The sequence below is a fragment of the Cololabis saira genome, chromosome 12, assembly GCF_033807715.1.
Source record: "Cololabis saira isolate AMF1-May2022 chromosome 12, fColSai1.1, whole genome shotgun sequence".
Taxonomy (NCBI): Eukaryota; Metazoa; Chordata; class Actinopteri; order Beloniformes; family Belonidae; genus Cololabis; species Cololabis saira.
This window is the reverse complement of record NC_084598.1, coordinates 2,515,147-2,542,505: the sequence shown is the minus strand read 5'-3', so window position 1 is coordinate 2,542,505 and position 27,359 is coordinate 2,515,147. Positions and strand designations below refer to the sequence as shown.

The window sequence follows — 27,359 nt, the reverse complement described above, 5'->3', positions numbered from 1 at the left end:
CTGCAAATAAAATAAACGCCGCTGCAAATAAAAAAGCCACAACGGAAGTGAATTACCGGGGACTATTTTTGCTGATGCACCGGTGTTTTTTACGTGAGAGTAGAAGAAGAAGACGAAGAGGACGTAAGTGAAAAGGAAGAAATAAGAAGAGCAAGGAATAAGAAGAACAAGGAACGGGAAAATAAGTGAAAAGGTTAGTGTTCAACGTCGCTACGTGTCATTTTTAATGTGCAACACCGGTGCGTCTGCAAAAATAGTCCCCGGTAATTCACTTCCGTTGTGGCTTTTTTATTTGCGTCGTTTTTTATTTTATTTGCAGCGGGGTTTATTTATATTTGCAGCGTTTCTTTTATTTGCAGCTCCGTTTGTTTCTGTTTGCAGCGTTTCTTTTATTTCCAGCAATGGCGGGTCTCGGCCACCGTACGTAACTGATACGCTCCTGTCATAAACGCTGTGTAGGTGCACGGTTTTATGGCAGAGAAACTCTCCGGGAGGTGAACTGTTTCCTGCAGCAGCGCTGGACAAACACAGCCTGTCTGCAGCAGATATAACGTGTCTGGATGTTCAGGATCATCAGTCATTTATGGCTTCATTAATGCTCAGTTAGACAAACAAAGGAGCATGAATTCAACATGTTTGTTGAGTACTGGGAATGACTTTTGCACTGTCCAAACAATGATGTTTAGCTAATCAATTTGAAAAGATGATCAATAAAAAATATGAGGATAAAATATACTGGGTATTTTGCTAAATAAAACTACTTAAGTTCTTAGAGTTTACACCTTTCAATAGCCACTACAAATGTGATTGTAATTGTCGTAAAACTCATCTTTTTGTCCCAAGTTAAATATATCATCACTTTAATATTATTTTGTGAATATTATTTTGTGACCTAAATCTAGACTCCTCAGTAGTGTGGGTGACACATTCAATGTTTGGTACTATCAGTCAGTACATATGTATTTATTAGTAACTGGATCTGCATCGTAGCCTCTTCATGAGAAATCCTGCGTTGAGCTGTTTTTGTGTTACTTCCCAAGTCAATGACTGTTTTTATCATTAATAAAAACACATTTTAAACGCTGATGTGCTGCTTATGTCTTCAATCTTCTGTTAAAGTCTTGTGGTTTTCAGTTTTGATGAGTAACTGCTTTCTGCAGCAGCAGCTCCGGAGCTGGATGGGCAGACCGGGCAAGACTTTCTGAAACTAAACCAAGCAAAACATTAGTAAAAAAGTACATTATGTAAAAGTTGCAGGTGTTTGAGATTGTAGCGTAACAACGGCAAACATACAGCCGGAGTTTATCCTTCCCGGCCACATGGAGGAGTCTGACAGCAGATGGTTGGATCTCACGGAGCCTGAAGCTCCAGCAACGGCATCATGAGTCAACAAGGAAACAAGGAAACAAGGAAACACGGCTTCAAAATACCAAGATTACTATTCAATCTGCTTCTTCTGGCCTCCCGTCCAACCAGCTGCATCTCAGCATTTCACACACAAATTAAAACTGATTAACAGAGCTGGTAGAGAAGCCAAAAATTGTACTCAAGTAAAAGTACTGTTACTTCAGAATAATATGACTCAAGTAGAAGTTAAAAGTAGTCATCCAAATAATTACTTGAGTAAAAGTAAAAAAGTACTTGGTGAAAAAACTACTCAAGTACTGAGTAACTGTTGAGTAACGTCTGATTTATTTTTTTAACACAACCATTCAAACAGACAAAAGTACAAAATAATCATCTTCAGGCAAATTAAATCAATAAAATAATAAATACATTTAAATTAATAAAAAATAAAATATAGTTTAAATTAAAATAAGCTTAAAGTAAATTCAAGTACTTTAATAAATAAAATAACAGAATAAAAAAATAAATTAAGCACAAGTATTACAAAATTTCAAGCCTTTGTCCTTTTCTTTTTTAACCAGGCAGAACTAGAACAAACATGAACTCATAGAAACTCTGTGTGTGTTTGAGTCTGTGTAAATGTGACAAAACATGCAAAAACTAACATTTTTCCCAAAGAATCACCCAGTGATGTCATGAGATTGACGCGTACGTGGATAAAAGGGATAAAAGAAAAGTAACAGCTCAACGTAGCCTAATGTAGCGGAGTAAGAGGAACAGTTTCTTCTTCACAAATCTACTCAAGTAAAAGTAAAAAGTATAGTGATTCCAAACTACTCCTAAAAGTACAACATTTCCCAAAACTTACTCAAGTAAATGTAACGGAGTAAATGTAACTCGTTACTACCACCGCTGCTGATTAAGCACTTGTCGCCCAGTGACCTGCAGATCACTCTCACCAGACCAAGCAGCTCATTTTAGTAGAAGTTGAAAGATCAACCAACTTCAGAACATCCGGCAAAAATGGTGTACAAACAGTGGCAGAAATTAAATCTAAATTAAAGCTGAAGTTAAACTAACATTTAACTCAGTAAACATTTAAAGGACCCCCTCCACATTTTTCTACCATGCATTCACCTTTTAAACCCTTCAGATTCAGCTGGCAGGCTCTCAGCATCTCTCCTATACAACCTACATTTGCATTTGTAAGCAGTTGTCAGTTTTGTCTTGCTACCTAGTATGGGAATTTTGCCTTGAATTACAGTATGTGAAGAGACAGGAAATGCCCACGACCTCTCACCACTATTTTCCGTGGCACCAACAAGGAAATGGTATAATTCCGTGTGAGCACCACGGATATTGTACGTATGCGAAGTCAATGGGATCCGTTGTCGTGATATATACACGGATTATGACATTATTATTATGTATATATTATTCTTTATTATACTGGCTAAGTTATGAGTTTTTGACGCGCAAGTTACTGTTTGTTACTGTCAGTTGGTAAAAGCATGTTTTTAACGCTGTTTTAACAGTGCTTAAATGGTGTTTTGATGATTTTTAACAGTATTTTGACGGTGAGTATTTAATCGTGTTTTCTAGTATTTAACGTAAATTCAAGTATTTAACCATGTTGTTTGCTGTCGCCATGACGATGGAGGTGGCGTAAGTGATGTGAAATTATTATTTTTAGCAAAAACCACAAGTGTTTCCTACTTTTAACCAATCATAAGTGGTGCACTAACCTAACCAGACCTTAACCAGAGCGTCATCCAGCCACAAAATATCATTTTTAATTGCTTTTGAACCAGGAAGTGGAGACAGTACGACACAGTAGGGAGGCAGATCTTTCTTTTCTTTTGATTTAGTTTCCTGTTTCCTGTTCTTTGTGTGAAGACAACTGATATGCTATACTTCAAACCTTTTCACAACATCATATTTGGACATTTTTAGCAGACGTATCCTGTTTGCCGAACAGTAGCTGAGTTTAGTCGGTTAGGTAGGAGAAGCGATACCTCTCGTCATGCCATGACCTGACCAGTTCTGCCATTGATTGGTGGCCGTTGTTATCACCACACATTATATCATTCCTTAACATTAATGCTTAACACCTGTGTGTCTCATTTGGAGTAAAGATTACATTACTGACTTTGTTATGGAGCGCAGCTGACGGACCAACAGTGACGTAAATCCTCCGGAACTTTAGCGCCTGAACAAAAATAACTAGGCGCAATAAAAATTGCGTGGACAAATAAAATACATTAAATCAATGAATAAAATGCTGTCATTGTTTTTTATCCATCACTTGACAAACTATAATAATCTAAATGAAATATTTCCAGGGTGCAACAATCGCTCTCCATCAAAAAGTTAAGCAACTGGAAGAAACGGCTGAAACATTCTTACAAAATTCAAGAACAAGAAGACGATGCAAGGCGTTTCTGTCCTGAGGCTGATCAGTCTTCCTGGAAAACCCCAAGGTCCCGATATACTCAGTTTTCTGGAAAACTGGCTCCTTAAAGTTCTGGGAGACTCCCTCACCCCCACCCCAGTAATTGAACGTGCACACCGGGTCGGTCAGATTAACACGACCCGGTCCTCTGCACATTGTGCATCTCTTTTCATTGATCTGTCGAATGCGTTTGATACGGTTGACCATAATATTTTAAAACTTAGACTTTCGGAGAATGCAGTCAACTGGTTCACCAATTACCTCAGTAATATGACTCAGTGCATCAAACACGATGGCCTGTGTTCTGATTTTCTTACTGTCCTGTCTTACTGCCACAGGGCTTTGTTTTAGGCCCACTTTTATTTATTATTTATATCAAAGACTTGGGTCTAAATTTGACAGATGCTAATTTACATTTCTACGCAGATGACACAATTATTTATTGCTGCAAATCTACTCTGCTTAAGGCCATTGACTTGATCTGTTGAAAACCTGGGTTCACACTGTTACACCTGATGTTCTTGCTATCTCTGAGTCTTGGCTTAAGAAAAACATAGCTAATTCTGACATTTTAATACCAGGTTATAATATTTTTCAGCCAGGACAGAGCTACTAAAGGAGGCGGGGTCGCTCTCTATGTTAAAGATCATCTGCAATGCACTGTTTCTCTATCAAAATCTGTTTCTAAGCTACTTGAACTGTTAGTGCTAAAGATCAAATTGTGCAATAACTTCTCTCTCTCAGTTGCTGTCTGCTACAGACCACCCTCTGCCCCACTTTGTTCTCTAACTGTTCTTGAACTTTTGGCCCCTCACATCTCTTCTGAGTTCATTTTACTAGGGGACCTGAATTGGGACATGACAAACCCCCCAGATCTGGTTGTTCAGCAATTTGACGCCCTAAACCTCTACCAAATTATTTCTGAGCCCACCAGATTCAATCTAAAATCTCCCTCATCTGCTACGCTGATTGATGTTATCCTCACGAACGCCCCCTCTAATTATAAATCTGGTGTCTTCAGTCAAGACCTGAGTGACCACTGTGCTATTGCCTGCACACGCTCCAGCTCCTCAGTCAAGCGCCCACCTGTGATCGTATCCAAACGTTCCCTGAAGAACTTCGACCCAGAAGCCTTTCTCCATGACTCTGCTGCAGTGAGCTGGGATAAAATGAATTCTCTCCCTACTGTTGAGATGGCCTGGTCCTTTTTCAAATCAACCTTCAGTCAGATCATTAATAAACACGCCCCTCTTATAAAATTACGGATTAAGAATCGTTTCAGCCCCTGGTTTTCCCGTGATCTTGCTGCCTTAATCTGCCAGAAGAACACTTTATGGCGAAATGCCCGCTCTTCCCAGTCTCCAGCTGATTGGCTCGCCTTTCGGCAATGCAGAAATAAATGCACTCAGGCCGTCAGAAAAGCCAAAGTCACTCATTTTAAAGATAAATTTGCATCCTGCGGCTCTGATGCCAAGAAGTTTTGGAAAACGGTTAAATCCAGTGTTGGCGCCATGGGCGGGCACCAGGGGGCAGTGCCCGCTTACTTCAGTCACTGTGCCCCCTCACTTTTCTTCTTTGGCGGTAAACAAATTTCCCGAAAGCGCTCCTCCATTACACTATCCTCCTCTCCATCCAACACAGACTCAGTCATCCTGGTGGCAGTCTGTCCAGTCAGCCCCTTCAACAAAGCCTGACTTCTAGACTCTGCCATCTCGCTCTGTACACCGGTCGCTTCGCTCTGCACAAAAACCTGCGCCCCACTTTGTGCCTCGCCCGGCACCTCGCCCGGCGCCTCGCCCGGCGCCTCGCCCGGCGCCTCGCCCGGCGCCTCGCCCGGCGCCTCGCCTGGTGCAGCAGAGCCGGCTGTCAGCTCTGACAGCCGGCTCTGCTCCCTGCCGTTCCCCCGCTCTGTCGGGGCATGAACGGATCAACTTGATATATTAAAAACATGTATGTGACCTCGTCGTGTGTCACGAGTAAAGCCTTTTTCAAATAGAACACGGCAACAGTGCCAGGGTGGCGCAGAGTCGTCGCAGAGCATGGCGCGCCTGCGCGCATGGGTCTCCAACTCAGGTCCTGGAGAGCACCTATCCAGCAGGTTTTAGATCTTTCCCTGCTTCAGCACACCATGATACAAGGAGCTGTGTCCACAACAGAGTTGTCCAGACCTTGATGACAAGTTAATGACGACCATTGATTAGAATCAGGTGTGTTCATGCAGGGAGACACCTAAAACATGCTGGATAGGTGGATCCAGGAGCAGGGTTGGAGACCCCTGTACATATTTGTTGCAGGTTGCTTGGCGACCGAAAAAAAGTTTCATAACCATATATTGATAAATTATTCAATTGATCCATGAGGCATGGAAATGCTATATTTTATTTTAAATGAACATTTTATTGTTAAAAGAGCAAAAGAATATCACATTTCTACCACTTTTAAACACACAGGTATGTCCACATTCTAGGAGATTTCTCTCCACTTTTGTCCCTTTTTATTGATGTCCCGATAGGCCTGCAGTCTCGCATCCCACAGCTCCTCACACAGACTCACAGACACGCCCATCCCGGCGTGCGCGGCGCAAACGTCGTTCTAGGTGAAAGCCGCTTTGCGCCTTGCTGCCGCGGCAACCCAGCGGCGTGCGTCCACTTGCGCCCTTTGCCGCCGCGCAAACTCAGCGGCGTGCGCCGTGATGCGTGCAGCCGACCTCGGCTGCAGACCCTGCGCCCTTGCACGGAGCCGCAGCACATACACAATGGGCAGCATATACACAAAGCCGGCGGCGGCTGCCGCTGTGCGCACTCTATGTGAAAAAGGCTTAAAACGTTTTCAGTCAAAGTAAAATGTGCGCTTCCTTGCATTATTTCCACCTAAGTGATTTGATTTCTCCACATTTTTTAGACAGATTATTAATAGGAAAGTAGTGAGAATGCACTTTTTTCCTTAAAATGCTGTCCTACACGACTGATTTGGTGCCCGCCCTAATAAGCCTCGTGCCCCCTCTGAATATTTGCTCTGGCGCCGACCCTGGTTAAATCCATGGAAAATAAGCTAACTTCTCCCCATCTTCCCAATGCTCTGACCTTTGACAACACTGTTGTTACTGACAAGTCTCTTATGGCTTCCCTCTTCAATCAGCACTTTGTTAATTCAGCTCATGTTTTCTCTACTAAACCCTCCACTGCTGCTCACTCTCCTCCTCCTCCACCCTCACCCACAACCACCAGCTCTAGCACTTTCTCCTTCAGACCCATTTTGACTTCTGAAGTCTTAGAGAATCTCTCCAAACTAGACTCCAATAAGTCAGCTGGTTCTGATGGGCTCGACCCCAGATTTTTAAAAGCAGCTGCTCCTGCCATTACTGTTCCCATCACACGGCTCTTCAACATGTCTCTGGATCGGCCCACCTTTCCCATAGATTGGAAATCTGCTCTCGTTTTCCCCCTCTTCAAAGGGGGCTCCAGCTCTGACCCCAACTGCTATAGGCCTATCTCCATTCTGCCGTGCCTGGCCAAGGTCTTCGAGAAACTGGTTCATAAACAACTGAGCGACTTCCTAACCTCCAACAACATCTTGTCCTCCTTACAGTCTGGATTCAGGCCAGGTCATGGATGTTCTGGGTCTCTGGAAAGCATCTAGAGACAACTTTTGTTGTATTAGACGCTATATAAATAAAATTGAATTGAATTGAATTTAATTGAATGTACCACTGCTACGCTGAAGGTACTGGATGACATTGTCTCCTCTCTGGACTCCAAGCAGACCTGCATCGCTGCCTTCATTGATCTCTCCAAGGCCTTTGACTCCGTCACGCATCCCATACTCCTACAGAGGCTCTCCAACATTGGTCTTTCACCCCACTCCTGCAACTGGTTCTCCAGCTATCTAAACCACAGAGTCCAGCAAGTAAAGTCCGAAAATTTCATATCAGCCCCTCTCACCATCACCAAAGGGGTGCCTCAGGGTTCCATTCTAGGCCCAACACTATTCTCCATCTACATCAATGACATAACCAGGTTTGCCGGCAACTCAAAAATCCATCTATATGCCGATGACACCATCCTTTACTCTGAGGGCTCGTCCCTCCAGTCCGCTGCAGCCACACTACAACACAGCCTCACTTCCGTTGAACAGCACTTCCACAGTCTCCAGCTCCTCCTCAACACCAAAAAAACTAAATGCATTGTCTTTGTCCGGAAACACACTCCCACCACTGTTCCTAAATTGTTCTGCGCTGACGGCTAACAGGGTTAATTTCTCTGAGAAATTTTAAATCTAAATTGAAAATAATTGAGGCCAACTCCATTACATGTACCTGTTTTTTGTTATTTGCTTGCTTTTTTAATTTTATTTTAATTGTATTTTATCTGTTGGTGTTTTCCGTCATTTGTAACTATGTGTTGTAATTGCTGCTGCCTATCTTGGCCAGGTCTCCCTTGGAAAAGAGGTTTTTAATCTCAATGGGATTTTCCTGGTGAAATAAATGTGAAATAAAATTTAAAAAAAAAGAAAAGATGCACAAACCCACCAGAAGACAGAGGGAGGTGCGCCACGATAATCAGCCGATCAGCTTCTTCCCATATCAGCCAACACCTGAAGGCGTCAGCGCCTATTTGATGGAGAGCGGGATAAGTTTGGAGGCCTGAAGATTAGTTATGTGCAGATCGATACTGAAATATCTGAAATAGCGATACTTCCGATACTAGATCTGTATGCTCTGAAATAGATTCTCAAATGAAAATGGCCGGGTTTCCCAGATCAGTTAAGTAGTTCTTAACAGCGAAAGACTTCTTTCAAACCTTCTTAAGGAGCCTGTGAAAGAAAATCGCGTTTCCCAGAGTCGCTCTTAGCTTAAGTATCTCTTTCATTAAGAAGGAAATGAAAGATGCTGCTGACCCAGTCTTTACAACCATCTTAGTGAACAAAGACTCACAGATCCAGCCGCGTCAGGCAAATCAATATCACACCAAGCAATGAGATATTAAAACAATGCACCCCGCACAAGTTTTGATCTATTTTATACTTTAGATTTATATTGTTTAGCATTTATTGGTGACAGCAAAGGAAAAAAAAAAGAAAAATAAGGAATAACAAGTGTGTTCCTGTATATGCTTTATGCTTTACGCACAAATAAAACAATCATCATGAATATCATTTATTTGATAATTTGGCTGCTATACAGCATGTTCTCGCTGCAAATCAACCGCGTCGCCGCGCGAAGCAGAACTGTTTTTATGAACGCATTCGTGCGTCAGCACTTCAGTCCCCTGGACGTGTCGGACCGGGCTGTCAGACCGGGACACCTGCGCCGTGCCCGAGCCCGAGCACCTCTACGTGTGATGACAGGGAAGTAGCAGCTGATGAACGGGATCCTTTGATGAATCGTTCATTACAGTCTCAAATATAATCAATGGTGTCGGTTTATATTAAAGAATCTTTTTGCCCAGAAGAAAAAAGAGCGAAGACAACGACCCATAACTATTTTCTTCTCTTGAAAAAACCTGCACCGCGGGGTTTAGGATAAAAAGACGCTGCGGCGCGAGTCGGGATGCAGCGTCTCAGAAGAGGAGGAATACGTGCGAGGCGGGGCTGATCTCTGCAATCTGAAGCGCTCTATAATTGTAAAAAGAATTTCACTTATCACGGGTTCTTTTTGGAACATAACCCCTGCGAAAAACCAGGGATTGCTGTAATTCCACGTTGCGATTTGCGAAACTCGCCTTCTCTTGGCTCATGTTTTTGAACGCACACACACGCCCACCACGTTTCCTCCCGGTTTCTGCGTGTGGGGAAAAAAAGCCTCACTGTAGCCAGAAATAACGGAGTAACGCACCGTTTGGATGAAAAAGGGTCATTGAATTATATTTATCATCTTAATTTTTTATTATAACGCACAGGCAGCAGGGAATTAGTGCGTTAGGTAGCAGTGCTGCGTGTGAAAATGCGCTGATAGTGATCGGTGATCGATTTGCCTGGCATCGATTCATTTGGTTTCAGAACCGGACAGCTGCTCCAAAGAGCTTCTGAAAGAGCGAAACTAAAGGACGGTGTTAAGAAGTCATCTGGGAAACACCCGTATCTTAGGGTTATCTCTTAGTTCAAACCTTCTTTGAACCTCTCTTAAATCCTTAAGAGAGGTTGAATCTGGGAAACCCGGCCAATATCAATACTTTTGATACTTCAGTCATTTGTGGTGATGTTTATCCTTAACAGGAATATAGGGGAACTAAACTAAACTATTCAGATTTTGTCTAAATGATACTCTGGAAGAGGAGATGGAACAACCAGTACTGGAGTTGAGGGGGGATGATGGGGGATGGCACCCCCCCTGAAATAAAAACGGTCCAAATCATCCCCCCCTGAAATAAAAACGGTCCAAATCATCCCCCCTGTAAAACTGCCATCCCTCCTTTCCATCCCTTATGTCATTTCATCAATGAATGTGGTTTTACTGCTATTTCAACATTTAGAGTCATCACCAGAAAAATAACACCAGAAAAATAACTTATTTGACAATTTTCACCTGTTTCAAGTAAATTTTCACTTGAAATAAGTAGAAAAATCTGCCAGTGGGACAAGATTTATCTTCTCATTACAAGCAATATAATCTTGTTCCACTGGCAGATTTTTCTACTTATTTCAAGTGAAAATCTACTTGAAACAGGTGAAAACTGTTGTTTTTTCCAGTGATGACTCTTGTTTTAAGTGTAATGAGATTATTTTACTAAAATGAGACATTTTAACTAGAAATAAGACAAATATTCTTGTTAAGATTGTGAGTTTTTGCAGTGATCCATGTTACTTATCCTGTGAAGGACAGAGTCATATTGATAAGTTCAGAAAAGTGTTTTTTATTGTTGTGTTTTGATGTATTTGATGTAAGCCCAGTGGATATTTAAAGCTTACAGAAGGCTGCATTTAACTGCTGCTATGTCATTCCTGCAGTATTTCTGCAGCTGTTTTGGTCACTGCTATTATTTGTTATATATTATTATTTTTTATTTTATTTTTTTTTTGCTATTATTTGTTATATATATATATATATATATTTTTTTTTTTTTTTACAACTCCAGTACTGGGAACAACCCACCAGATAACTTCACCAGTGGAATATGGTTTTCTACCAGAGGCTGTTGATATTTTTAAAAAGAGGCTAAAGGCCTTTCTTTTTAGAGCTGAATTGTACGTATTTTTGTTAGTTTGGTTTAGTTTGTTGTTATCTAGTTATTAATGATTATTTTGAATATTTATTCCTAATTATTTGGTTATGTACTTATTTATGTACTTATCCATTAATGTTCAGTTTTATTTTGTTTTTAGGTTAATTTTAACTTTTTTTTTTAACATGTGACGATGTGTATGAAAATGACCTGATGTGTCTTTTTAACCATGCATGTGTCAGTTTTTATATGTTGGTGTTGATTTTATTATGTACAGCCGCTTGCGCTACTTAGTATGAAAAGTGCTATATAAATAAAGTTTGATTTGATTTAATTCATGTTACATTTGTCTGAGATCAGCACTGTACGTGTCCTAAATCTGCTTCTCTACGTTTTAGTCTGCCCTTCACGTTTTAGGTGTTTCCTTAATCCAACACACCTGGCTCAAATAAGTGAGTGATAAATGGACTTGTGCAGACCTTGGTGTCTTATGTGATAATTAATTAATTATATGTACATATATATACACCAGAAAACCTCATCTGTGGAACACTTGATCTTCGTAGCTATGTTTTCTACAGCCCATTGCAGATTTAGCAAGCCTGGATGTTCAGGATGATGTTTCCATTTTTTTACAATTAACAAAGGAAAATATAGGTGGTTGTTTGAGCTCTTGAAATAATCTCCATGTTTCTTTAATAAAAAGGGGGAAATAACTGTGGCTCCAGACTCTTTTTTTTTAAACTTTATCTAACATTTCAATTTACAAAATTCCTTTGAGGAAACATTAGCATCTGAAACATTACAAGTTCAAAACACATAAGCAAATATGTATATCTATACATTTGTCTTCTACGTGTAAATACATTGTACACATCTTAACAACAGTATTTATAATTTGTAACAGGACAAGAAAACAGGATAAAAAAAAAAATTAAAATAAAATAATCATAGGGGTTGACATTTCACAGAAATGTCATGACAATATCAGGTATGATTTCAGGTTAATGTCATGAGAATATCAGGTATGATTTCAGGTTAATGTCATGAGAATATCAGGTATGATTTCAGGTTAATGTCATGAGAATATCAGGTATGATTTCAGGTTAATGTCATGAGAATATCAGGTATGATTTCAGGTTAATGTCATGAGAATATCAGGTATGATTTCAGGTTAATGTCATGAGAACATCAGGTATGATTTCAGGTTAATGTCATGAGAATATCAGGTATGATTTCAGGTTAATGTCATGAGAACATCAGGTGTGATTTCAGGTTAATGTCATGAGAATATCAGGTATGATTTCAGGTTAATGTCATGAGAATATCAGGTATGATTTCAGGTTAATGTCATGAGAATATCAGGTGTGATTTCAGGTTAATGTCATGAGAATATCAGTTATGATTTCAGGTGTATGGAGGACACAGCATTGTAGTATTTGTCCGGTAATGACAACCTTTAGTATTATTTATTATTATTTTCTGTGAAGTTAAAATACAAAGTGTTTTTATGGCACGGACTGCAGGGCAGCATTAGAATAAAAATACAATAGTTTCACTGCAGACGTGTTGATAAGAAAAATGTTTTTTGTTAATTAAATTTTAGATCGTAGCTGTGATAATGTACCGGGTTTTTCCTAAACTTCTGGAGGGCTTAGGTGATGTGGTTGCAGGTGGGTCTTCCCCCAGGTACATTTGATGAGGGGGCTGGGGGTGTTATAATGGTAGGGAAAACCCTAATGTATCATATCTTATCTTAATAATTGTGTACTGTATTGCTCCCTCAGATGAGCCTGAGATGGATCAGAAGGAGGAGCTGTGCTCAACACCAAAGCTTCCTGTGATGCCCAAACACAGTGGTCAGACCCAGGGATGGAGGACCACACCTATTCTATTATTTACGTGCTGGAGATGAGGTGATGGGTGACCGTGGTTTCACAGTTAGAGACTTGCTGGAGGAGCGTAGGGGGAAGCTAATCATTCCAGCATTCACACGCAAAGGATGCCAGCTGACCAGTGAGGAGGTCACTCACACACGCTGCATTGCTCATGGCTGCATTCATGTTGAATAAGGAACCTGAAGGTGTACAAGATTATTTCTCAAACAGGACCAAATTAACTTTGTGCCCAAAATTGACAAAATGCTCAAGATTAGTGCTGGTTTAGTGAATTTAAGAGCTGAGTTTATTTCAAGTGAAAAGTGAGAAGACATTTAATATTGCACTTAAACATACTTACATATTTCATTCATTTAACATTTTCTGAAAACAACTGAGGTCCAGCTGCAATTGTTATTTTTTTGAGGAAATAAAAGTCCAAATAGTGTGATTTCAGTTAGTCAGGTGTGAATATTTTCTGGTTTCTTAAGTCCTCTGACAGTAAACTGAATCTCTCTCACTTAAGACACAAATGTAATGTGCTTTTGTTAAACAATATTTTTGTGTTAAAATGTTTTGATTCATGTCCCTATATTGTATGTCCTAATATGTCAGGAGGATCTTTCAGGTTGTGTTTTTAATAAAACTGAAAACAAAAATGAAGTCTGTTGTTCTGTTTTCCCCCTAGCTTTATACAGTGCTCTTGGTGGTTATTTTGTGTGTGTATTACACATAACACCTGTTATTTGCTTACTGTATTTTCAAGAGATTCAGATATTTGGGGCAGAGCTGAATCTTCTTTGTACCAAATTCATCTACAAATTTTGGAAGCATGTGTGAAAAGTTCTGGAGGTGTTTCATGTGTGTATCTGAAGTCTTTGTCAAATGAAATGTGGAACTCCAGGTGCTCAGTTGGTCCAGATAACCAGCTCTGCAGCCCCAGGCACATCACTGGCAGCTGGACCTGAAAGAATAAATATAAAAGATGGCTTACAGTTTGTCTTAATGTAGGTTCACAAGTAGCCTACCTGTCACATTAGTTCATAGATTATAAGCAGTAGTCGAGTTGTAAAAAAAAATCAGGGGGGATGGTGGATTTTATCATATGGGGACAGATAATTTGTGCTGAATACAAATAATATAATATATTACAAATAATAGCAGTGACCAAAACACCTGCAGAAATACTGCAGGAATGACATAGCAGCAGTTAAATGCAGCCTTCTGTAAGCTTGAAATATTCAATTCAATTCAATTCAATTTTATTTATATAGCGTCTAATACAACAGATGTTGTCTCTAGACGCTTTCCAGAGATCTAGAACATGAACATAAACATAAACATAAACATAAACCCCTGAGCAATTATTATATAAACAATGGCAGGTAAAAACTCCCATAGTGGGAGAAAACCCTTAAGCCAAACAGTGGCAAGGAAAACTCCCCTTTAGGAGGGAAGAAACCTTGAGCAGGACCAGGCTCATAAGGGGGGACCCTCCTGCCGAAGGCCAGACTGGGGGAGTGAGGGACGTCAGCAGCACACAGCAGGCAGGTGGAAGCAGCAGCGGGATGACCAGAGGGGGGGGGTGGGGGTGCAGGCAGGCGGAAGCAGCAACAGCAGACATCCACGTAGGCAGGTGGAAGCAGCAACGGGATGACCAGGGATGGGGGGGGGGGGGGGCGGGAACACAGGCCAGAACGCAGCTCCCGAGGCTCCAGCCTGCAAACATACACAAAAGAGAAAAAAGGGGGGCCGGCACAAGAAACTACAGGAACGATGGACAAAAATGATAGCTATGAGATATTTATAATAAATAAAAATGGTAATGGAGAAGAGAGGCAGGGAAAAGGAGAGGAGAAGAAGGGTGAGAGGCACCGCCCAGCGGATCATGTCTGTGCCCCCCTGCAGCATAAGCCTATAGCAGCATATCTACCACCAAGCTATATTTGAGACTAACTATTATAGTTTTGTTCTATAGCTGCGACTATGACTACTGACTCTGACACACTAAAGTTTACACTACCTAGAGATTTACCAACACCAGCTAGAGGTTTACTAAACACTAACTATAGGCTTTACTAAACAGAAATGTTTTAAGTTTAGTTTTAAAGGTGGAGGTGGTGTCAGCCTCCTTAACCCAGATTGGAAGTTGGTTCCAAAGTAATGGTGCCTGATAGCAGAATGCCCGCCCTCCAAATCTACATTTGGATACTCTAGGAACTACGAGTAAACCTGCACTCTGAGAACGGAGAGCTCGGCCAGGAACATAAGGCACTATCAGGTCTTGTAAATACTGCGGAGCTAAGCCGTTTTGGGCTTTATATGCAAGTAATACAATTTTAAATTGAATTCTGAATTTTACAGGTAGCCAATGGAGCGACGCTAACACTGGAGAGACGTGGTCTCTCCTGCTGATTCCTGTCAGCACTCGTGCTGCTGCATTCTGGATCAGCTGGAGCCTATTCAGCAAATTACTTGGACATCCTGGTAATAACACATTACAGTAATCTAGTCTAGAAGATACAAACACATGAACTAGTTTTTCTGCATCACTCTGCGAGAGGATTTTCCTAATTTTTGCAATATTACGGAGATGGAAAAACGCTATTTTACAAACCTGATTAACATATGGTTTAAACGACAAATCCTGATCGAAAACAACACCAAGGTTTCTCACAGTTGCACTGGAAGCCAGCGCAACACCATCTAATCCCTTCCTAAGATGCTCTGGACCAAGATTGATAACCTCTGTTTTATCTGAATTTAGAAGCAAGAAATTTCTGATCATCCAGTCCTTGATGTCCCTAAGACATGCCTGAAGTTTAACCAACGGTTCTGTCTCATCCGGCTTCATAGACAAATAGAGCTGCGTATCATCAGCATAGCAATGAAAGTGTATGCCGTGATTCTGGATTATACTTCCCAACGGCTGCATGTATAAACTGAACAAGATTGGCCCTAGCACTGAACCCTGCGGAACACCATAACAGACCCTTGACTGTTCTGAAGAAACCTCATGTACATGAACAAACTGGAACCTGTCAGATAGATATGATTTAAACCAACGTAGAGCTGTCCCTTTAATCCCAACAACATGCTCTAACCTGTGCAGTAAAATGCCATGATCTATAGTGTCAAAAGCAGCACTGAGGTCCAGTAAAACCAATATGGACACTAATCCCTTATCTGAGGCCATAAGAAGGTCATTCGTAACTCGAACCAGTGCTGTCTCTGTGCTATGATGCATTCTGAACCCTGACTGAAAGACTTCAAACAGATCATTTCTATACAAATAGTCACATAACTGGCTTGAAACTGCCTTTTCCAGAATTTTAGATACAAATGGAAGGTTAGAAATTGGCCTATAATTAGCTAAGGTGTCTGGGTCAAGAGAAGGTTTTTTAAGTAAAGGTTTAATTACTGCCACTTTGAAAACCTGTGGTACATATCCTAAACTTAGGGATAGGTTAATTTGGTCCAGTATTGTCGTACCAATAAGAGAAAAAACATTTTTGAATAGTGGAGTCGGGATGGGGTCTAACATACATGTGGTTGACTTAGCTCTATTAACGAGTGAAGTCAGCTCAGGGAGGTCTATAGGATCAAAACAGTCTAGAGGCAAGTCAGAGCCTAGGGAAGTCGCTAAAGCTGAAGAAACACCTACAACCGGCTGGTTGATTTCTTCTCTAATTCTCGTGATTTTACTGTTAAAGAAGCTCATAAAGTCCTCACTACTGAGAGCTGCAGGAATGCACGGCTCAACAGAGTTGTGACTCTTTGTCAGCCTGGCTACAGTGCTGAACAGAAAACGTGGGTTACTTTTGTTATCCTCTATCAACGTTGAATAATAAGCTGTTCTGGCTTTGCAAATGGCTTTTTTATATACTATTAGAATATCTTTCCATTCACGATAAGAGTCTACAGACTTACAAGAGTGCCACTTCCTTTCCATTTTACGCACGCTTTGTTTCAACATGCGAATATCTGAATTATACCAGGGAGTTAAGCTCCTGTGGCTAGAAACCCTCCTTTTCAAAGGAGCAACTTCATCTAAAGCTGAATGCAACAAATCAGCAGTGTTACTAACAAGAAAATCAACATCTGCAGAGGTAGAAATATCCACTGGAATTACATCAAATACATCAAAACACAACAATAAAAAACACTTTTCTGAACTTATCAATATGACTCTGTCCTTCACAGGATAAGTAAAATGGATCACTGCAAAAACTCACAATCTTAAAATGAATATTTGTCTTATTTCTAGTTAAAATGTCTCATTTTAGTAAAAAAAATCTCATTAAACTTAAAACAAGACTCATCACTGGAAAAAACAACAATTTTCACCTGTTTCAAGTAGATTTTCACTTGAAATAAGTAAAAAAATCTGCCAGTGGAACTAGATGTTTTTGCTTGTAATAAGAAGATAAATCTTGTCCCACTGGCAGATTTTCCTACTTATTTCAAGTGAAAATTTACTTGAAACAGGTGAAAATTGTCAAATAAGTTATTTTTCTGGTGTTATTTTTCTGGTGATGACTCTAAATGTTGAAATAGCAGTAAAACCACGTTCATTGATGAAATGACATAAGGGATGGAAAGGAGGGATGGCAGTTTTACAGGGGGGAGGATTTGGACCGTTTTTATTTCAGGAGGGATCTCATCCCCCCTCATCTCGAGTACTGATAAGTAACAATATTTACCCACCTGGAGGAGTATCCACTTAGCCCATTGGGAAGAATGAGATACTTCTCATCTTCTAAGCATTTCTTCACTTCTTCAGGTCGTCCTCCCATCCCTCAACAGCAGTAGGCAGAGGTAAGATGATAAGTTCCCGTTTGAGCTGTGACAGGTGGTGTTTCCACATGTTTTATATCCCCAACGCTGGGAGAAAGAGGGTTAACGCGTTCACTCAGCATGTAAACAAACGCCGGTTCCGGCACGCGCCGGAAGTCGCACCCATTATTCACGCAAAGCGTCATGGGAGCTAGGAATAAGGTGGATTAAAAAACAAAAACAAAAAAAAACACAAGATTGTAACTTAAAGAGCAAGAGACTTTAACATGGTTTCATATAAATCATATATAGACTGATTTTCTTCTAATAGTACCTTTATGGATGTTATATCATTTTTTTGTTTCATTTTTAAAACAGACTATGGAGGGTTTGCTGTTTTTCCATTTATTTGTATGTATATGATATTTTCCCATAATGAGAATGATGTGGCTCCAGACTCATGTGCGGCGCTAATGCGCGTTCAGCTGTAAAACAACAGAAGAAGAAGAGACGCAGAAGAAGAGCGAGCTTGAGTGTGATTGGTTGAGCTCCGGTGACGCGGTCAGGGCCCCGCCCCTATGGCCCCGCCCCCCGCTCACCCCTGTGTCAACATGGCGACGGCCGGAGCAGCGCTGGTGGCGCCGCTGCTGGCTCTTTGGAACACTCCTGCGCTCCGACGGAACTTCCCCTGGTTATTTCTGGCCATTTCGATCGTGGGCTCGGTTCTAAAGGAGCTGGGCCTCGTCCCGCAGACTTATTTCAGCAGCAGTAGGAACGTCGTCAACGTGTAAGTGTTGTCATTGTGGACCGGTGTTCTGACAATTTCTGCTACCTGCGAGAACTGCTACTTTCTGGTTCTGCGCATGCGCACAGTGGATTTTCAAAGTTTGATTGGCTTGATCTGTCAATGTTTCACAATATTGTCTTTGGTATCATTTTAAAGGGGACCTTTTAAGCATTCATGAAGCTAATATGTGAATCTTTCTGACCAACATAGAGGTCACTGCAGCTCTTTAAACTATAAACAACACATTTTTACACAATTTTCGCCTAAATGATATACTATCTTTTAGCCCTGTGTCAACTAGGAACAACAGAGACGCAAAATACAAAAACTGGAATACTTACAGGACCATAAGGATTCAGGAAATGTATAATATACCCAATTTAGAATCATCAATTAACCTGAAGGGGGTGGTAACTTCATGATCTGATAACTCTGATCCAGCTGCCACTCAGGAAGATTATCATACCAGAATATCATCTATAGACATGGATCTTTTCAGAAATCATAAGTAAGTTTGGTCACCTTGAGTGGTGCTGATATCTGGACTGGAACATTGACTAAGAAAAAAAAAAAACAATTCTATGGCTTTATCTGGTATTCATTAAGTCATTGGCCTTTATTTAACCAGGCAGGTCATTAAGAACATTCTTATTTACAATGACGGCCTGGCAAGAGACAAGGACCACTTGTGGGGAAAGGAAGTGGTTTAGGGAGTAAAACAGTAAAATTGTAGTTTTACAAAGGTAAAAAACCATTAGGGAGCATTTTTTTGGCAAAGCAGCAGAAATTGTCAGAACACCGGTGGTTAAACCAGTGGAACCAGTCGGTTCCTGCTGTCCTTCAAGTAGGGTTTCCACCTTTCAGAAATAGAAATAAGGGACGCCCCGATTTCAGCAGTACAGGAGCCGAAAAAAGGCCCAAAACTTCTAAACTACATAGAAATGTGTTTATTTTATATGAAAAAACTAAATGCTTTGATTTAATAGCATTGAACTTGCATGACTGTACAGACAGACAACCATAGCAACTGAAATATCCTCCTATGCTACGTACGTCCACATCAGCCCAGATGTAGAATACAGATACAGGTGAAGAATATGGTGTAAAAGTTAACTTATTTCAATAATTCAACTTAAAAGGTGAAACTAATATATTACCTAGTCTTATTACATGCAAAGCAAGATATGTTAAACCTTTATTTGTTATAATTTTGATGATGGAATTGTTTATTGATTTCATAAAATATTCTAATTTATTTTTTATTTGGGGTTTTCATAAACTGTGAGCCATAATCACCAAAATGATAACAAATAAAGGCTTGAAATATCTCACTTTGAATGTAGTGGGAAATAATATATTTGTTTCACCTTTAGTTAAATTTACTACGAATGAAGTTTTGCAATATATTCAAATATTCCGACCTTCACCTGTATATTATGACATCAATAAATAAGAGCTTAATATATGTCCGTATTGGTTCAATACGGAACGCAACTTTTAATTCCCAATTCCCAAGCCCTACCTGGAGGTGAAGCCCGCTGTCTGGCACACACACATATAACAACAACAACAACAACAACAACATATAAAGACCTGGGCACAGACACAGCAGGTCCTGTTGTCCCGCCACAAAGATTTAGCTGGCCTTAATGTTTCCTGTGTTTTCTTTTGTTATTATTGATACATTTAGTGTTGATGTGTGTGTGACAGACGTGTGTATTTTAGTGTAGATGTGTGTGTGACAGGCGTGTGTTTGGGGCGTTAATGAAAATACAGGACAAATCGCGTCCCGTATTAGTTCAATACGGGACGCAACATTTTTTTCTCAAATAAAGGACAATTCTGTATTTTACGTGACGGGTGGCAACACTACTGGCAAGGAAAAGAAACATGTACAGATTATTGAAGTTGGAAGATTGAAATGAGTTTCGTTGATGAACACTGACGGATGTCCCTGCCCTGTTTCCTTGCAGGTATTTTGTGAAAGTGTCGTGGGGCTGGACGCTGCTGCTGCTGACCCCGTTCCTCCTCCTGTCCAACTCCTCCTTCAGCAGGAGTGTGTCCTTCCTCAGCCGGCGGCTGCTGTCCCTGGTGGTGGCCACGGCCGTCTGGTACGTCTGCACGGAGACCTTCTTCTACATCGAGGAGGTGACCGGCAGCTGCTACGAGAGTGACACCCTGAGCCTCGTTAACCAGGACTTCCTGTCCAAGGCCAGCTGCAGGCGGGCCGGGCTGCACTGGCACGGCTACGACATCTCCGGACACTCCTTCATCCTGTCCTACTCCGCCCTCTTCATCATGGAGGAGACGGCGCCGATGGCGTCCCTGAGGCCGTCGGGTCTGTCCGCCCTCCCCAGGACGGTGCTCAGCGTGCTCTACGTAGCCCTGAATGTGATCATGGCTCTGTGGGTCTGGATGTTCGCTTGTACCTCCGTTTACTTCCATGACCCGTCACACAAGCTGCTAGGGACCGTATGTGGCCTGTTGGGCTGGTACCTCACGTACCGGGTTTGGTATCTAAAGTCTGCTTTCTCTCCTGGACTTCCCCCTAAGTGTCGTCCAAAAGAACAGAAACAGCACGCCTAAGCTGAAGCCGAAGCCATTCTGGCTGCTAATGGTTACTCATTTTACAGTCGCCATGAAAACAACACACTATAGACCAGGGGTCGGCAACCCGCGGCTCTAGAGCTGCATGCAGCTCTTTAGCGCCGCCCTAGTGGCTCCTGGAGCTTTTTCAAAAATGTTTGACCTTTTTTTCCCCTTTTTTTCTTCTCTTTATTTTCTTTTTTTTTTCTTTTTTCCTTCCCTTTTTAATCTCAATATTTCGACTTTTTTCTCGACATTTCGTTTTTTTCTCAACATTTCGACTTTTTTCTCGAAATTGTATTTCAACATTAATCTCGACATTTCCAGTTTTTTCTCGACATTTTGCCTTTTTTTCGAAATTTTGACTATTTCCTCGACATTTCCACTTTTTTCTCGAAATTTTGACACTTTTCTTTACATTTTGACTTTTTTCTCAACATTTCGACTTTTTTCTCAACATTTCGACTTTTTTCTCGACATATCGACTTTTTTCTCGACATTTCACCTTTCGCCATTTGCCTTCATTCTAAGGCTGATACAAGACTTTTCATTTTTTGCGGCTCCAGACATATTAGTTTTTTGTGTTTTTGGACCAATATGGCTCTAAAACATGTTGAGTTGCCGACCCCTGACCTAGATGACATGATCTGTATCTGGGAACACGCTAGCCTTGACACTTCTTTGACAGTTTTAGTTCATTCCCGTCCCACAGATAAGCTGTCCCGTGCAGACGACCTGTCTGTCCCGCTATAGTGTTTGGTAATGGCTTATCCTAAAATGCTACTTGGAAATCTGAGATAAAAGGAAGAGTGCTTTGCTGTGTTTCTATAGGGAATAAATACATTTTAGACTGAGAAGGGGTTTATTCATAACATCACTTACATCACACAGTAATATAATTGATGTTATTGCTTTTATTCAGTGTGTTTTTTCAGTCTGTGTATAAGTTGTAACTCAGAAGGTTTGAGAGTCGTTTGGCTGCATCACCCTTGTAGCTGATGCTGAAAACTCAATCTATTCCCAAGGGTGTTTGATTCCAAGTGTCAGATTTTAATTTTTACCTGACATGCTCATAATTTCTTGATTAAATCCCAGGTAGGACCGGCGTGTAGATATCTGTGTTGATGTGTGACATTAACTCAACATTGAAAGCACAGAATACAGCACTGATTCAGTGATAAATAAATATGCTAAAAGCTGAGCATGGTCACTTTTATTATTTAAAAAATCTGCACTTTTGACCAGAACTAGCCATAAATGATTAATTGCTATCTCTTTGAGTCATGTGGAGTGAGCTGTACGTGATTAGTACCATAGATTTGTCAGTGCTGCTGCAGTCTACATGCAATCATTTGGGAATGCAAAAAAAAGACAATTTTTCTGTTTTGAAATTTGCTCCTGATTTGCTGCCAGATTTACACTTCTACTTTTACACGATTAGTGATATTGAGCACAGAGAATCAATCAAATGAATTTTGAAACTAATTGCTGTACATGTACATTTAAATATGGGACAGTGAATAACCTGATAGACATTTTGAGTTTGTTAGTAAAAGTCAGTGTATCAGTCTTGCATTTGAATGCCCTTATATGTAATTAATAGAAATAAACAGGCACTGAGAAATGGGTGACAGCGAAGCCTATGAAACAATACAATTTATACAGTCAAAACTTTCCTTTGGCAGTTCTCGCTTTGCCTTATTTGCATCTACAGCTTCTCTTTTTGCCATATTTATTTACATTCTTCAAGCCTTCATGGAGGAAAATGGAATAGACTGATACTTTTATACAGTGTGAATAGAGTCTGAAGAACATTGGGATAGAAAAGGAAGTGACAGCTGTTTAGTCAATGGCTGATTTTATTTTTTTTAGCCACTGTTTATAGTATATAATATATTTCAGCTTCAGCCTTGAAGCACCTTATAATGTAATAATTTCCTGAAAATGTAATAAAATGTGCACTTAACTCAATCGAAAATGTAATAAAACCCAATAATGTAATAACTTCACCAATAATGTAATAAAACATCCTGACTGATATTGTAATAACATTTTTACTGATAATATATTACATTATTGTTAATTTATTACATGGTACTCAAAGTCTGCAATTTAACCCAATAGTCATTCTGGTGTTTCAAATCCAGCGTATAGAACATTCTTAGATACTTAAAACACAAAATGTTGAACTCTGGACTGAAAATGAACTTATTTATTACATTATTTGTCAAGTATTACATTATCAGTTTTGAAAAAGAAAAAAAAAAAAGACCCGCCTGAAAATGTAATAAATTCCCAATAATGTAATAAGGTATTACATTATTGGTAAAAATGTTATTACAATATCAGTCAGGATATTTTATTACATTATTGGTGAAGTTATTACATTATTGGATTTTATTACATTTTCGATTGAGTTAAATGCAAATTTTATTACATTTTCAGGCGTTATTACATTTTCAGGAAATTATTACATTATAGGGTGAAATCTTTACATTATAGGGTGAAATTATTACATTATAGGGTGAAATCTTTACATTATAGGGTGAAATGATTACATTATAGGGTGCTACAGGGCTCTGTGGCTCACACTACACTACTGCTCGTCTGCCTTACACTGCGTTGTTTTAGTTCTGATCAAATAGCCTACTGGTAGTTTTTATGAGTGGGAACTCAAGAATGTTTACTCCAGTTGTGCAGCACTGGTGTATATGTATATATATATATATATATATATATATACATATATACATATATATATATATATATATATATATATACATATACATATATATATATATATATATATATATATATATATATATATATATATATATATATATATATATATATATATATATATATATATATATATGCTGATTAATTCATACAAATTGTGCTTTTTATGTTGGAAACTACCTTCAGAATGAACACTTACCGTATTGTTCCTGTTCCTTAAATGCTTCACGTAGGGCTGAAGTTACCTGCATGTGTTTTTATTGTTTATTTGCTAAAATTCTGAAAAACTGATAAAAGGCAAACTGTTGAGTCTGAAAATATACTTTTTTTTTTAAACTGCACTCTAGGCTGTTGAAGTGGATTAAAAAAAAAATCTAAACTGGTTTATAAAGCTAACAGTTCATCATATTGTGATACCTGTAAAGATAAAGGTGCACAATATTTTAAATTGGTGCCTGAAAGATAAGTTTATTGTTAAATTCATGTACTGAAAATGTGTTCTCTTGGTACGTTTTTTTTCAGCACTATGTACTGTATAATTAATTAATTCATTCATTTTAATTACTGAGTTTTGGCCAAATAAAAGCTTAATTCTGTAAATTCAGTTTTTATAATTTATTGGTCATTGGTGGCAACTGAATAAATTAAGGCTTATGAACAAACAGAATAAAAAGCACCATAAATGCATATATACAGTATGTGTGTGTGTGTATATATATATATATATATATATATATATATATATATATATATATATATATGACTAAATAGAAAAATAAAAAGTATAAGATCATAGTGAAATACAATGGCTACACATCACAACTAGGATTTGTGCAACTTCAACTCTTTGTGTGATACAGAAATACAGATCCATCAGGTAGCAGGATTTCAGTCAAAAGAGCTGATTTGTCAATTTCTCCAGAAAACTCATATAACAAAGTTAGTTACAAAACAACAAATGGCAGCATACAGTTCAAATATTTATATGACTACTATGTATGTATATATATATATATATATATATATATATATATATATATATATACCGTATATATATATATATATATATATATATATATATATATATATATATATATATATATATATATATATATGAGAGATAGTGGGTCATTATCTTTGTCTCAACGTTTTCAGCCATGGTTTCAGCGTACTGACGGCAGAAAACATTGAGTATCTTTATTTTTGAAGTCTTGGAATGTTAAAATTTTGCCCATAAAGAAATTACTGCAAGAATATGTTGAACCAGCAATAAAGCAACTTGCAACTTCAACCAGTAACCCGGAAGTAAAACCGGAAGAGTGGATGGTTCAGAAAAAAGACATATTAAAGGCTAGCCATCAAAACAAAAGCACAAAAAAAGGGGCAAAGCTTCTATTTAAGGGGCAGAGTGAAGCAAGAAAAGTAAACTGCATTAACAAACCGTAACGGTAAGTCTGGCGGAGAGAAGAAAAATCCTCTGCACTCACTCCTTTAGCCTTCAGATAAGTTGTCTTTCACTTCTTCTACATAAGGGATCGTTTATCCTCTAAATCAGCGGTCGGCAACCCAAAATGTTGAAAGAGCCATATTGGACCAAAAACACAAAAAACAAATATGTCTGGAGCCGCAAAAAATGAAAAGTCTTGTATGAGCCTTAGAATGAAGGCGAATGGCAAAATGTTGAGAAAAAAGTCAATATGTCAAGAAAAAAATTGAAATGTCGAGATTAATGTTGAAATACAATCTCGAGAAAAAAGTGGAAATGTTGAGAAAAAAGTGGAAATGTTGAGAAAAAGTCGAAATGTCAAGAAAAAAGTCAAAATGTTGGGAAAAAGGTCGAAATGTTGAGAAAAAAGTTGAAATGTTGAGAAAAAAGTCAAAATGTCGAGAAAAAAGTGGAAATGTCGAGAAAAAAGTCGAAATGTTGAAAAAAATTTGAAATGTCGAGATTAATGTTGAAGTACAATCTCCAGAAAAAAGTGGAAATGTCGAGAGAAAAGTCAAAATTTCGAGAAAAAAGATTAAGAAGGAATGGAAAAAGGAAGAAAAGGGACAAAAAGAAGAAAAATGGAAAAAAAGGAAAAAAAAGGTCAAACATTTTTGAAAAAGCTCCAGGAGCCACTAGGGCGGCGCTAAAGAGCCGCGGGTTGCAGACCCCTGCTCTAGATGCATTAAAAATCCCATGTTGTGGAATAAATGAGACAGCTTTGATCATAAATGTATAAATGATGCAACAACGATGAAGAGGAGGAGGTGACAAACAACAGTAAAGTCCAGTGATCTCTCTGGCCTGGTATTGCTTTGCTGAACAGTGCAGATACTTCAACGGTTACATTAGCAACACATCATTTAGGATTGTGTTGTTTCATTTAACAATTAATTCTGCCTCTTGACAACTCAAAGCCCTGTATTCACCCATCAGAGTACCTGTACAGTAATACAATACCCATGCAATGACGTACACATCCTACACTATTCAGAATGGATGTTTTTACCACCTGTGTAGCTGTTTAAACCATTTGTAGCATGGGAAGTGTAAGGTTAACTAAAGGTGCAGCTGTTCAAGACTTCCCATTTTTGTCTGGGGGCCTCATTGTCCTTTTAAAACTTTAAGCTTCTGTCCACCAGACATGGAAATTCTCAGTTCCCCTTTTAACTAAAAATGTCATGATTTACCCTTTAGCCCCGATGTCTGTTTCCTCCACTACGTGCTGTGTAGTTTGTGGTATTCTACATAAACCAACATGTGCATATGTGTTATTTTGTGCTGGGTGTAAATTTAGTTATAGGAGTAGCTTGATATTTTGAGGAAATGGATTAATTGTCCATATTTCTGTGGGTTTGAAGAGAAGATTGTTGTTGGTTGTCATTACAAGGTTAACACAAGGTTGCAGTTTGTCACTGTATCTTTAGCATAAATACTGGATATGGGATTAGGAGTCAGCTGAATAGTTCTGGAAACATCTGACCAGTTCAGTATTGGAAGAGGGGACACGGAGCCGGACCATTTCCATAGAAATATTGATATCTCTCACACAGTGAATATATGTGGATTGTACAAACAAGTGTTCCTTTTTTCATTCATATAAACATATGAATGTCCAAAGGTGACTATTAACTTATATTTACCTACTTGTATAATTATCTCCCAAACTGCTGTATAATAGTGTACTTTTCACTCCACCTTTGAGTGTGGCTGTTAAAAATAATGAACACTATTGATGTCAGCGAATCACACATCATACCAACTATTTGGCCTTTCAAAGTTTAAATGAAAAAAAAAGAAAGAAATAAAAAAATATATACTGTATAAATAAAAAAAATATATATAATTATATAATTATATATATATATATATTATATATATATATATATATATATATATATATATATATATATATATATATATATATATATATACATATATATATATATATATATATATATATATATATATATATATATATATATATATATATATATATATATATATATATATATATATTACGACGGAGTATTAGGGCCAAACTTAGACAAAAAAAAAATAGGAAATTATGAGAATAAAGTCATAATATAATGAGAATAAAGTCGTAACGTTACGAGAATAAAGTCGTTACGTTACAAGAATAAAGTCG

At 38.8% G+C, this 27,359-nt stretch overlaps 1 protein-coding gene across 1 annotated transcript; it reads left to right on the top strand.

Moving 5' to 3' along the window:
- The first annotated feature begins 18,223 nt into the window (after positions 1-18,223).
- fitm2 (fat storage inducing transmembrane protein 2) lies at positions 18,224-24,401 on the top strand. The gene is made up of 2 exons (XM_061736948.1): positions 18,224-18,399; positions 20,373-24,401. The coding sequence occupies exons 1-2, from the start codon at positions 18,224-18,226 to the stop codon at positions 20,983-20,985; spliced, it is 789 nt and encodes a 262-aa protein (XP_061592932.1). The 3' UTR covers positions 20,986-24,401.
- The last annotated feature ends 2,958 nt before the right edge of the window (positions 24,402-27,359 follow it).

Coding starts and splice junctions, on each gene's coding strand:
- fitm2 (XM_061736948.1), top strand. CDS start 18,224: ATGGCGACGGCCGGAGCAGCGCTGGTGGCGCCGCTGCTGGCTCTTTGG. Junction 18,400..20,372: donor AGTAGGAACGTCGTCAACGT/GTAAGTGTTGTC, acceptor GTTTCCTTGCAG/GTATTTTGTGAAAGTGTCGT.